Raw genomic sequence first — 14,214 nt, 5'->3', positions numbered from 1 at the left:
TTGGATCACCCAAAAAATGTCGGCCCACGTAAGTTTTTGACGTTCGGGCTCAGATAAGCTATCTGAGCTCGAGCTGAGAAACACTTTATTCATTAAAAAAAGGGCAGTGATAAATCGACTCCCAAATATCTTAAATCGACTTCCCATGTGTCTATCTCTCTCCTCTTTCTCTCTCTAACCCAAGGAGAGAGAAAGACACATGGTGAGTCGATTTAAGATATACGGGGGTTGATTTATCACTCCCCTAAAAAATTGCTTTCAACATCCAACCTTAAAAGTGTAAAACAAAGTTAGCAGTGCTATTATCAAAATTTGGCAGTGTAGATAACAGTCCCTCGTTAAGAGTAGGGAGGTGATATATTAGCCCCCTTTTTTTCCTCGGGCCAACTAATATAACTAAATAATAAATTGGGTGTGCTATAGAAAGCCCTCTTAATGTTACGGCGTGTACCCAAACAGGTATCTATTCATCATTAACTAGGCTCCCGTTTCTTTCTAAGTAATAATAGACGGAGGTAAAATTTGTCTTATGGTTGTAAAAATGAACATAAAATAAACTATAGGTAGAAAGAAACAGAGCCTTAACAAAAAACATGGGATATTTTTTTCATTGAAAAAATGGTCAAGTATATGTTAGGTAAGTGGTATAACAGAGGCCTATTAGGGAGCTGCCTCACAAAAGCATGTATTCTTAGTAGCACTAGGAAGATGTCATAAATCCACCTCTTTATTTACTTGAAACGCCCCCTTCTAGTAGTTTCATGACTCACCCACCTTCCATTTCTTGGCAAATTCATGTCCCATGAAGCAAATCTCTCATCAGTGACTTGCATAACAGATCTCGTGTTATTTCACTCATCAATAAACCTAACAATTCTCATAGAAGAGAGAAGAGGTAATTAAAAGTAAAAAGATGAAGGGAAATCAAATTTTCAGGTTGTAGGAATGCAATCTACAAATTCAAAATCATCTCCCAAAAATAACCCATAAGGGTAAAAATTGTTTTTTCGCTGAGATATGCTAAGAACAATGATGACAGTTTATAATAAATCACAAGATAAGATAGCAAACTCCAGGGCAAGGAGGTTATTATGGAGCCGAGCTTGTTTCCTTCTTCTTTTTTTCTAAAGAATGATCTCCTCTTGTACACTGACATTGAGGGTCTTATTTGGGAGCACAATACTGTTAATCACTACAACTTCATCTTCTACAGCCACAGCTTCCCCTGGAATGTAAATATTAAATTTAGTCATTTCAGACTCTTCCGAGCAAGGACAAAAAGGTAACTATAGTTTGCATGGATGAGTTCTATAGGATTCATTTCATAGATAAGTTTGCATGGATAAGTCTGATTCTAGTTTATCATTTCCTTCTATGATGAAAATATACGGAATTGTATCAAGAACTATGTAGAAAAAAATATGAGAATTGAACATATACAGATTAAAAACAAAAATCAATCTGATCCGGGTCATAATCCATATTGGATTCCCAAATTTATTAATAGAGGCCAGAAAATAAATCTGATTTTAGATGGCGTTTGATGTCCATAGATTACTGAGCCAATGGTCTTTGAGTTTACTCCTTGAGATATAGATGGGCAAACTAAAAGGAATGAAAAGGCTAGTAAAATACCGAGGATGGTAATTCCAAGCTTCGCACTGTATTCTCCTTCACCCTGGAATAGATATTCAGAATTAGTCCGTTGATCTAATAAAATATACGTGAATGTCAAAGGTTTCCCTGACTTATACTGATATGATTATTGGGCACAAGTAAATCAGATAAACAATAAAAATGACTAATGAGGTAAAAGTATGGATCAATCGTTATCCAGATTGAGTGCAAGTGGACTTTTATTCTCAGCATTTATCTAAAAAACTAGCAAGGCAGCGAGAGTGAATTAACAAATTTGTGAACTTTATCTATGCAGAAAACTCTAAAAAATGCTCATCCCTGTAATATAGAAAGGATATGGAGAAACAAGAAAGATCATCCGGTAGGATCTAGTGAGTAATGAAATAACAAGAAAGATCTTCCAGTCAGATCCAGTCAGTAATGAAATAACAATGGGTTTTATGAAATGACTACTCCCTTTCACTTAGAAATTAACATAAGTACATAGTGACTTCGCTGTGCTATAATCTCACAATTGATCTAGGGTTCAGTTTTCAACTGTAGTATGCAGGTAATCTGGGCTATATGAACTAAAAGGTTAACACGCCACCAGAGCTGCATGTATACTGTATACCTGAAGGTGGTGGATAGCCCATCTTGTAGGTAAAAAGAGTTGATGCAGCATGTGGCCCCCACACCACCCAAGACCCTCTTTGATTGGATAGGTCCAAGGTGATTTAAGGAAAGCCAATAAACATTGGGAGTGCAACTACAATCTTAAGAGAAATTAAGGGAACGCATTAGGAGAAGAAAGCCATATTTGCAGACTTAACCCGTGACACTCTTATGTCATTTTTTTTTAATGATAGGCGTTTTATGTCGTCTATAAGAAAAGATTCTCCATTGATTATAGAAATGAAATGGAATCTTTTGGTTTTACATTTTTACTCAAAATTTTTAAAATTAGATGAAAACCAGAAGTTTCAGAGACAAAAATTCCCAATTGTGTGCAAAAAAAAAAGACAACACACAGGAAAAGGACTCAAAGTAAAACAAAACTAATAAAAGAAGACTTGCCTGGACACGTGACCACTTCCCAATGGATGACTTCCACCCAACAATAGCATGTATAACAACTGCATTTTCCTGTCAAGAGAACAAAACACATTCAAAGATTTGCTCAAATAGAAATGTCCATGCTCTTACTAAATCATTCTCTCACCTTAATTTCAACATCATCTAGAATGATGCAACTGATGAGCCTTACACCAGCTCCTATTCGAGCATTGGCAGAAATAGAGACATTGGGGCCAATCTGTTCCATCAGCACATGGGCAGTCAGTTTATTTGATAAAATGAACATTCCTTGACATCCAAATTAAGATTACTCAAAATAATCTAATTGATGAGCCTCATTAAGAGATACTTTTTGTATATACCACATATACTGAAAGCGCACATGCATATCTCCTCAGCTCCTCAGTCAAATTACAAAAGTAAAGATTGTACAATATGTCATTTTCAATTGTAAACTAATTAATTTCCATGTGTGCTTACAATATGTCATTTGTGTTTATCCCACATCCAATGGACTTGATTTTTGGTACACACCCTATTTATGATGGGGCCTTGCAAATGAATGGTTTGGATCACCACAAAAAATGTGGGACCCATGTGTTTGGGCACTCAAGCTCATATAAGCTCAAGCTCACGAGCTGAGAAAAGGGTTGCTGCTAACGTTAGCAGCTAGCTTAGCTGCTAACGTTAGCATCAAACAAGGGAGGGGCCACATTGTTGGGGTGACCCTAAGCATTCATTTGAAAGGCCCCAAGATGGATGGGGTGTGTACCAAAAATCAGCTTCATTGGATCATTATAGGATGTCCGTTTGTGGGGTGAAAATGGACAGATACTGTTTGTCCACTAATCTACCCATTTTTTCACCCCACAAATGGACACCCTAAGATGATCCAATGGAGCTGATTTTTTGTGGACACCCTATCCACGAAAGGGCCTTCCAAATGAATGTTTTGGATCCCCCAACAATGTGGGCCCGACCTTGTTTTATGCTAATGTTAGCAGCTACAGCAACCCCTTCTCTCTCTCTCTCTCTCTCTCTCTCTCTCTCTCTCTCTCTCTCTCTCTCTCTCTCTCTCTCTCTCTCTCTCTGTGTGTGTGTAGGTAAATGGTATATACGTTGGAATTGTGTGTTCGTCTCTGCCTGTTCAAAGAGCGACAATCAAGGGTCTTAAAGGAACACGTATCCGTCTGAGTTGAAAAAATCCACGCTCCCTCCGGGAATGATTCTTTGCTCTTGCTTGATTACCGGAGGACTACCGCTGGAAGACGTTGTCACTGCAATTTGGTGCCTAGTGTGCTCTTCACGGAAAGAAGTGAAACGAGCAAGGAGAGAGAGTCAACATATATATATATATACACACACACACACACACACACACACACACACAAATGTGGGGCCATATGTGTTTTTGAGCTCGAGCTCAGGAACACTTTCCTCTATATATATATTATAATATAATATAAATTCATACAAGTACATAAAAGGTTAGAAATGAAGTACATTTGGACAAAAGTTTCAACATTCCTAAACCATTGAAGTTGTTTGATAATGGCCAGATTATTAGAATTTCTAAAAATATACAAAATTCGCGACAACCAATATATTACATATAAGGGATTTGCTAGCGTCCATCGCAGAAGGCAATTCGCAGATGGTCTGTCGCATGTGAGAGCAGCCACCAAGGCTCACTTTTCAGCAGATTTTGTCTTCATTCATGAGGTGGCTGCTCTGCTCTCACATGCAACAGACCATCCGTGAAATGCCTTCTGCGACGGACGCTAGCAAATCCCTAAATAGAATTAGAAACCATTACTGTTAATGCCAATAATGAATGCCAAAAATTCACGACACACTTAATACATATTACATTAAATGGTTTCCCTTCTACGGCATAAATAGTTCTACTGAAGTTCAATAATTTATTCCTTCTTCAGTCTTTTGAGTATAAGTGTCAATAAAGGAATGATAATATCAAAACAGGTCGTCACGGATGTGGACGCAGCTGTGATATGCATGTAAAAATATGGAATGAAAATAACCACACTACCTTCGCTGTTGGATGTACTTTTGCTGATGGATGAACAAAAACATCCCCAATGATAGTAGCAGACTTGGTGCCATCACCACTAGCTAGAAGATGGGGTGAAGTGTGCCGGAACAGAGAGAGATACAGAGCTGAACATTTCAAAGACATCCTGAAGGGAATACAAGGATTAAAACTGGTTAACTAATGGAATTGGAAGAAAAGGAAATAAGGAGAATTGGCTCACCCTGGAGTCTTGATCTGTTCCCAAAAATCTAAGGTCTCATAGGTATATAGCTGCTTCTTCCCAGCAAGAGGTGAAAGGATATCTTGGTCCAGCCTAACAAAATCTGTGGGAAGGGACCTGTTCAAAGAAACTTAGATCAGCAGAGCCATGAATGTAAGCAGAGAGAATCTAAAAACCAATGGGGTTTAACACAATAAGTTTGCTTTTAGAGGTGAAATGTTACGAGGGAATAATGGAAAGAAAAGAGTATTGTCGGTTATTTCTTTGCACAAGTGCTTTAATGAGTTATAGTGTTATACTCATGGTTTTAAATTTCAAACTTTCGGATTTCGGTGAGGAACGAAACGAAAAGGTACCAAAACCGAAATTTACCAAATTTCGGGAATTTCGTTGAAATTGATAATAAAACAATAATTTTTTAATCCGTAAAAGAATTTTGAATGAAATTACCGAACCCAAAAATCAGGCATTCCGTTAGCCAATACCAAATTTCATCCGAAGTTTCAGGATTTCAGCTGAAATTTCGGTTTTGGATAACTCCAAAATTTTAGCCGAAACCGAAATTTAAAACCATGGTTATACTAACAAAATAAATTAAACATCAACTTACCAGGAGTGGGTGTGAGAAAGATTCTATGTAGGAAAATATGTTATGAATCTCTTTAGCATAGAAAACGACCAAACACATTTAAACTTTAAAGATGTTCCCAGCATAACTAGGTAAGGCATCATTCACTGGGAATGTTGCCAATAAAAATAAAATAACATAACAGGATATGTGAATAGCCAAATACTTTGCAAAAATGACCACACACATATCTATACTCGCAACATTCTATCATGACTAAATCCAATATTCCAGAAATTGCATACTGAAATAAAATATTATAAGTGTCTAGTTAAAAATGTAATAGGAATCAGCAATATGTCATGGTTTCCTTCCACAAGGTGAATTCCAATCGACGCGAGTAGATATAGTTTTTGCAACACGTCTGGGAATGATTGCTCTGATAGATCACTCTTTTCATGTTAATTAATAGCCTTCTTCGATGCCATTGTGAATCCTAAAATGATTTTCCAAATCGAACTTGCTCATGTACCAATTTAGTGAAAGCAAATCTCTAGGAATCCACAAAAAGTGGATCTTCTTTCCAGGGAATTGAATAATTATATATAAAAATCCAATAAATCTTCACAAACAATACTAAATATAAAGAGAATATATTTTATCAAAAGATTTTTATTTATTTTTTATTTGATCAAAACATAAGTAGGGTAAAACCATTTCAGCCCTTAGATCAACCCAAATAAAGTGTAATTATAAAGTGAAATTTTATCAAAACATGACTAAGGTAAAACCATCTCAGCCCTTAGATCAACCTAAATGAAGGGTAAAACACTTTTGGATCTCCTTTATCTGTTTTTATTTTCGAAAAACTTAAAACTATAATCACAACTTTACAATTACCTTATATTTTGAGTTTTACCCATCCTGATAGTAAATTTCTTAAATGGAAATACAACATTATATCTATGATTAAAATTTTCAATATAGTACTTGTTATGACTATACTACTATGTAAAAAAAAAATTTAAGAATTGATTAAAATACTATGGCGAATCCATGAATCATTGTTTTTGAGGTTTAATGAATCCAGCCCTCAATACCCATGTCAGATTCGGACACTCGTACCCGTACTGATGCAACATAGAGGACAAGAGATGTTTGGTAAATCGGACACTCGTACCCGTACTGATGCAACATAGAGGGCAAGAGATGTTTTGTAAATTGGATTAAAGAGATGAATAATGAACGATTTCAATGGTTGCAATCAATCCAAAGTCATGTTGTCCATGTCAAACAGTTGCAATTAATCCAACGTCTTGGTTAATATGTCAAATAGTTGCAATTAATCCAAAGTCTCGTTTTACAAGTCAAATAGTTGCAATCAATCCAAAGCCTTGCTGTTCGAGTCAAATATTAAGCCATTTGCTAGCGAGAGGTCCTATGGGCATCACTATATTCTGCTGTACTTTGTGCACTGTTTTTATTCCTTGAAGAGTTCTCCCTTACCAAATGAAAAGAGAAATGGAATGTATTATGGATGAAGTCTTCCAAGATTTTTTTTTTTTCAAAAAAAGCAGACCAATTTAAGGGAATTATCCGATAACAAATTTAGTAGCAAGGATGCCAATATATTTACAATGTCAGACTACAATACACAAGTACTGACAAATAATCATCATAATGAATACCCAAAGCATGTAATGCATATTGCATGTGTAATTGGTTATTGCTTATGCTAGTAAATGTAGTTACTGAAGAATCTATCAAATAACCACTTGATTAGTTCGAACTAGACAAAGGTCATACTTTGTTGCAGATTGGAGGGCTTCAAAGCTAGAGACACGTCGCAAGTTAGCTGCAAATATCAGATTAGAGTTCAGACACGTACATAGTATGTTTTCTATAAAATCATGAATGCCAACACAGAGCCAGTTGTTTATAATGAACTGAGATAAAATTTTCAGATAGAGAGAAGAAATTGTCAGACTGCACTTTGAGATATGGAATAGCTAATGCATGATTAGCTAAATGTCGGAACCATAGCAATCTTTTTCATAGAAGATTAAATTTCAATTGATCTATGATTCAAAGACTTAGGCCATTATGCAAGGAAATATATAAACAAAAAAAAATAATGAATAACCTGAACCTCAATATTCAGGATCTCCTATTATTCAACTGCTGAATCAGCAGTTGGACATTCTCATCAGCTCAGAGTGCCACCAAAATTCCGAAACCCAGCCATTTTTTCATAACGATAATCTTTTGTTTTCCTAAGGCTTTTTCCTGATGATAATTATCTTGATTTTCTTAGATTTTTCTGGAATAATCTTGACAGGTTTAAAATAAGCCCTACTAGTGTAACTATCGCCTGCACTTGTCAGAAAATTGGAATAATTCCAATAGAAAGAGATCTCTTTAGGCATGTCCAGAGTTGTTTTAAGAGTTTTAGTTGATATATGGTTTGATCATGCAGTCTTGTAATTCGTAAGTTTTAACTCAAGTCTTTAAATTTCAGTCACCGGTGTGTAATAGAAGAGTCTAGCAATTGATATTGCACATATTAACTTCAAGTATAGACAAGACAAGAGATATGCTATTGTTTTTGCCTATAATAAGAAAGAGTGGGCAGTCACCACGCACCACACGAATTGTTTATGAGATATTTTCTCATTTCCTGGAATTTCCAGTGTTAGTCCTATTTATTTTCAGCTAGTTTATTATCTCTTCAGTCTGGATTATGATGCATCTTCTCCTACAACTAGATAATCAGTAATTGAATAAAATTTATAGAGAGCTAGAGCTCTCGGGAAAATTCCAGAAGAGGACTGAAATCTCCTGGGAATATTTACAGCAATTTTCACAAAAGTGGTGTGCTTGTGTTATCCCTTGATCTCAATTTATGCAGATAGATCTTTTTCTCAGAAATAGAAATTTCAGAAGATAATTTCCAGCAAGAATCTAAAATTCCAGGGTATAAAACCAGCAGGTTAGTGAATGTGACTTTCAGGCCATTCAAAAAAAAAGTGACAGTGACTTCAGCTATAGTCCTACTTGCATCAAATACCTATGTCTATAGGAAGGGAGGTGGTCTCTCTCCCTCGTCCCGTCCCCCTCCCTCCCCCTCTCTCTCGCTCGTCTCCCTCTCTCCCTCTCTCTCTTGTTCGTCTCCCTCTCCCTCTCTCTCTTGTCTCCCCCTCTCCCTCCCTCTCTCATCTCATCTCCCTCCCTCTCTAATCTCCCTCTCTTCTTCTGTGTCTTTTGTGCATCGCCCTCTCTTTCTTGTCTCTCTCTCGTCTCCCTCTTCTCCTCTGTATCTTTTGAGTCTCGCTCTCTATTTCTCGTCTCTCCCATGGTTGCCAAAGATGAGCCGTGGAGGCCAGATCTGGAGTATGGCTCCTCCGTGGTGGCTACATCTGGGGCCGTAAAGCTAGATCTGGAGCCAAGGAAAACCGCGGAGGTTGCCGGAGGCCTCGAAAGGCTGTGGGTTGCTGGATCCGGAGCAGTGGAAGACCAGCTATAGGCGGAACGACGAAGTGGAGGCCATGGATTATCGGATTTCGAGGCCATGGAGGATTGGGAGGCCGTGGGTTGCTAGATTAGCAATAGGGTTGCCGTATTTGGCATTGTGGTCATCGTAATCAAGATCGTGGGTGGTGGCCTGAGGACGGGTGTAGTAGCCAGTGGCAATGGAGGTTGCCGGATTCTTGATGACGGTGGTGGTGGCTGAGACTCCCCCGGAGGAGATGATTTTTGTGGAGGAGATGGAGGTGGGACTGGAGGTGGTGCCCGCGGTGATTGGTGGTGGTACGGGATGGAGGTCGCCGGAGATCCGATGATGTTGTTGGATGGTTGGCTATCGTGGACGGTGAGGGCGCACAATAGCTCTGGGCCTTCGAGCGGGATTTTTGAAAATCGAATTCAGAATGTAGTGGAAAAGTCTGTGTGACGTGGCAGGTCACGATCTTGACTGGGTGGGCCCCACAATATGGCATTTTTTGTTGGATTCGATACAATTAAGGCTATTGGGTATGTAAGGGGTAATGGGTTTCCTTTGGGCCAAGGAGAATGCTCCTGGACAATTCATACTATGTAAATCTGGTGGGACTACTGGTCCCCATTGTAAATTTGCTGGTAAGAATATATTTGTCAATTTAAAAGAAAAAAAAACCTTTGTCTATGGTGACAACTTCAAATAGAAGTCTAGCTATGATGAATTCTTTTAAGAGTAATGTTAAACACACAAAATAAATGTCTTTCGGTCATTTCATTTGCGAACAAACACCCATCTGAATATCCTCAATTGGCAATTTAAAGATCAAACAAAGCTTTGCAACCCTGCCACCTTGATTTCTGTTAGACAATGTATATGCTGTACATTGGGGGTATTTTCACATTTTTACTGTATTGCATTATTAACTTGAACGAGGTAGTTGGGTCTGATGGGAGATTCCGCAAGTCTGCAACCATCCTGGATACACACACTCTTTCTCAATCAACATTGGAATCTTTCATTGCTTCTTACCTTTGAAGAAGTAAATTTGGAAATTATCTAAAGATTTTATAGATTTTTTTATGTATGCATATCTTATTATTATTATTATTATTATTATATATGCGCATAATCGATTGATGCATATTGATTTTTCGGTTCCCTTTCTATTGATTGTTGTTCAGATACATGTCTTGTCTGAATTGAATAAAAACTTTTAACTCAGTCCTGAGTCGATTCAGACCCGAATACCCGATGAAGGCTCGAGTCCCGGGTTTTTCAACCTCGGCCTTCATAGGCTACTTGATATCAAAGGATCAATAAAATTAGGTTTCTATTCAACTAATAAATGAGTGAAGTCACCATCCAATGAACTAAAAATGAAAAAAAAAATAATGGGTGATGTCTAAACTGTTCTAAAAGCACACAAAGGTAGAAACTGCATACTTAGGGAAAGGATTTGAAACTGGAGACCAATTTATTGTGGCAAACGATCAACATAAGATGCAGACTCTATGAAATTCAAAGGTATTAGGGGTCAACCTAAAAGTCTCCACTGATAGAGTTATAATGTGTATGAAGGAGATACGAGCCAGCAATTCATTAAGTTAGACAACCATTGTTATATCAAACATGAAGCTTTGCCATTAATCAAGTACCCTAGTACTTCTATCTGCACAAATATAGGTAAACAATCAACAGTGGCCTTAAATTACGAACCTCTGTCTTTCCTCAGCATGGAAACATTCTGAATAGCATCAAAAATATCTGGGGTAAATATATACACACCACAGTTTATTCGATCACTTACCTGCAGAATAGAGTAGCAGGTGACTGTAAGGACGTGATGCAGTAAACAATTTCAGAAAATTAAAAAAAAAAACAATATAAAATCATCAGACAATTTTCTGAAACGATAAACGAATGAGATGTTCATTTGTGAAACACTATTTAATCCTCTAACTTAAAATAGGTTAAAGAAAGCCATGCCACCCTCAGATCTTATACATACAAAGGTCTCGGGTTTCTCAGTGTAATGCAGCAGCTCATTGGTGACCGGATCAGCCACCAACTCGCCAAACAGGTTGGCCGATTCTGCAGAGACCTGTGCAAACGGAAAAAAACAAAGAACTTAAGACAATGAAGGATAAACAGGAATTTTTACATGGTGCCCGACCAATCGACCATCAAGTCCCTTGGGGCAGTACCACACTTGATGTTTGATCCAATAGCAGACCACTTTTTAAGAGGCTGCTGTTGGAGAAAACATCAAGGGTAGTTCTTTTGATGTACCACCAACAAGGGACTTGACAGTCGGGCACCATATAATTTCTCAGATAAACAGAGACTGACACAAGGATAAGGCGACAAAAAAGAAGAGTTATTATCGCTCACCCACCTTGATTACTAAAATTGTTCCCATCCCACCATATCTTTTATGGGCCTCTGGAATTGTGAAGGGCCAGAAGCAACAATTGCAAAATCCACAAGAAAAGCATTATGACGATAAATTTCTTGACGGATCAAAACTATTATTGCTTCAAGAGTTGTAGTCCAAAGCAGAAAGCCATAAACAACAACCAAAAAAAAAAGGCACTAAAGCGGCTTACCAAGCATGTCCGGCAACGGAAAACTACAGCAAACATCACAATTCAGCAAAAAGATATGCGACTGCGAGGCCAACAACAAAAAGATTCAACAAAGCTTATTGAGATAAATAAACAGATCTAATTAAACAACTGAGATGAAAATTTGCAGAGATGCAATACATGGTGGTTACATCAAATTAGAAGAATAAACATGCTTCTTAATCAACACAAACACATAGTAAAAGCAAAATTAGGAGCAGAAGATAACAACCGGATTGTCTTCCATGATCAGATCTCTGAAATTGTAAAGACCGCCTGCCGAGCCATGTGGTTTGTCTTCTCTCAAGTATCTAAAAAACCAGCAAAATTTTAGGTTTTCTCTTCTTTGTTATCATCAATGAGCAAAAAAAAAAAAGGATATAAATTTGCAGGAAAATTCAAAGGCAACAGGCGAATGAAATTACCTGACGGGGATTTTCAGCTCATTAGAGATGGACGAAACATAGAGAGCAAATTCACGCTCCTCGTAGAAGCCAATGAGATAAATTTGCGCTAAATTTGGGATCTATAAGAACCAGAGATTTCTCAATTTAAAAAAAAAAAGGAAAAACTAGGATAGAAAAAAAAAATATTTAAAATACCCTTTTGCAAGCTGAAATGGGATGATGGACCATGGGCTGCCCAGCCAAAGGGAAAAGCGGCTTTGGAATGTTCAAAGATAGAGGTCGAAAACGAGTTCCTGCAAAAAAAAAAAAAAACCAAACCTAATTACAAAATAAGAATAAAATGGAGGGAAAGAAACAAAAAAACCTAATATTATATCAAATCCTGAATCCATACCTTTCGTAGGCCCGCCTACCATGATAACGGCAACGATTCTCTCTTCAGAACTTCCCATCTTATAACAAAAACCCTAAAACGATGAACTCTGCTTAGAATTCTTCAATTGGAATGAATGAGAACAGAAACTGTACCTTTTCTTCGTAATTCACGGAGAAATTCAGAATACAAAGCCATGAATGGGGAGAGCAAAGAAGAAGAAGAAGAAGAAGAAGGAAGTGTGGAAATATCGGATAGAGTAGAAAGAGAAAGAAACCCTAATTGAAGAAAAGAGTGGGTTTTGAATGTCGATGGAGAAATTGAGGGAAGGATTAGGGTTGGGGAATGTTGGGGGAGTTGTGAATCTTGTGATCTCACAGTGAACTCCACTTGTTCCGATAAGGATGCAGAAAGCAATGTATTTTAACTCTATTTCTGAGTTTTTTTTTTAATAAGAAGGGGGGATGGAGATGGGGCCAACTTGTTCAGTCTCTAGTCAAATCAGTTGGAGGATCTAAGGTGCCAATAATATACTTTGATCCCTCCTAGAAATGAGTTTTTATATGGTGTAAGCCCTTACCATCCCCTATTTTTTTTATAAAGTACTCTGTAGAAATATGGAACACACCAAACTGTCCATGTTATGGGTCATAACATAAATAGGTAGTACCCCAAAAATCATTTCTACAGGAAGATCTAGCCCTGTGATCTGAGGTTTCCATAATATGCATCTATTGGAGAATTGCATATTGTGGAAACCTCTATAGATGCGTGGGGGGGGGGGGGGGGGGGGGGGGGGCCTATTCTGGCCTTCCGGGATTTTCCTTTCAAGCTCCCATCAAAGTCAAAATTTATCATACCCAATGGCGGAGGATGCCAAGTAGACGCAGCCATGATCTTCATCGTCTTCCAATTACGAAGGATATTCCCTGTGTTGTAGGATGTGAGCAAATTTCAATGCCTTATATCCACTGTATAAGGTTCACTTGGATTTCTAATATAATTCTTCCATTGTGCTTCTCTTTGTTCTCAAATACATTGAGTTCCATCACATGGACAGATTGGATCATCCTATGATGTAGTACGTACAATACTTTTGAAAAGTACGGGACTATAAAGGGCTTACACCATATAGAATCTCCCTAGGGATAGGTATTTTACGGGGAAAAAGATATTGACACCCCCTCATTTCGATAATGACAATCCTTTATTAACAAATAATAAACATCCTTTTTCGGGAATTGGGAGCAACTACCTCAGATGAATTAAATAAATAAGACAATCTCTCTCATGCGGAGTAAAAGGAAAAATTGCCAATGGGGGGCATCAAAATACAAGAATGGCTACCCGGGGACACTTTTGAAAAATTGTTAGAGGATTGATTACCCCCTTTTGAGAGTTTGATAACCCCGTTTAGAGGGTTGATAACCCCCTTTTAGAGACTTGATAACCCCATTTCATCCCTCTCTAACAATTTTTCAAAAGTGTGTCCCCCGATTGGCAATTCTCGTATTTTGATGCCCCTGGCAATTTTTCCTAAGGCTCTGTTCACTTGTTTTCACGGGGAAGGAAAATAAAAGGTTTTCCGGGAATCTGACGTGGCATTAGGAAAAGATATCTAGGGAAACTGTGTAGGAAAAGGTTTCCCGCGCCTGTTCACGTGTGCAGGAACTGTGCAGGAAAAGGTTTCCCAAAAAACTGCTTGCCCACCTTTTTTCACTAGTTTTTCCGGGAAAGTAAATCCGACCAAAATAGTGGGACTTAGTTTCCCACACTTGT

The 14,214-nt window shown here is 37.8% G+C and overlaps 1 protein-coding gene across 1 annotated transcript; it reads right to left on the bottom strand.

Moving 5' to 3' along the window:
- Positions 1-899: 899 nt before the first annotated feature.
- Positions 900-12,988, bottom strand: LOC143879409 (uncharacterized). Its single transcript, XM_077381784.1, has 15 exons — positions 12,457-12,988; positions 12,258-12,355; positions 12,081-12,181; positions 11,888-11,966; positions 11,638-11,698; positions 11,427-11,473; positions 11,040-11,132; positions 10,748-10,838; positions 7,342-7,390; positions 4,968-5,084; positions 4,745-4,892; positions 2,840-2,932; positions 2,695-2,763; positions 1,636-1,678; positions 900-1,225 (listed from the first exon to the last, which is right to left on the bottom strand). Exons 1-15 carry the CDS (start codon positions 12,512-12,514, stop codon positions 1,125-1,127), a joined length of 1,248 nt encoding a protein of 415 aa, XP_077237899.1. The 5' UTR covers positions 12,515-12,988; the 3' UTR covers positions 900-1,124.
- Between the last annotated feature and the right edge of the window lie 1,226 nt (positions 12,989-14,214).

Source organism: Tasmannia lanceolata, unplaced genomic scaffold (genome assembly GCF_043159265.1).
Source record: "Tasmannia lanceolata isolate RefF3 unplaced genomic scaffold, GAP_Taslan_0.1 ptg000006l, whole genome shotgun sequence".
In the NCBI taxonomy this organism is placed as follows: domain Eukaryota; kingdom Viridiplantae; phylum Streptophyta; class Magnoliopsida; order Canellales; family Winteraceae; genus Tasmannia; species Tasmannia lanceolata.
Note: the sequence above shows the minus strand (reverse complement) of the source record. Positions and strands in the feature narration are given on the sequence as shown.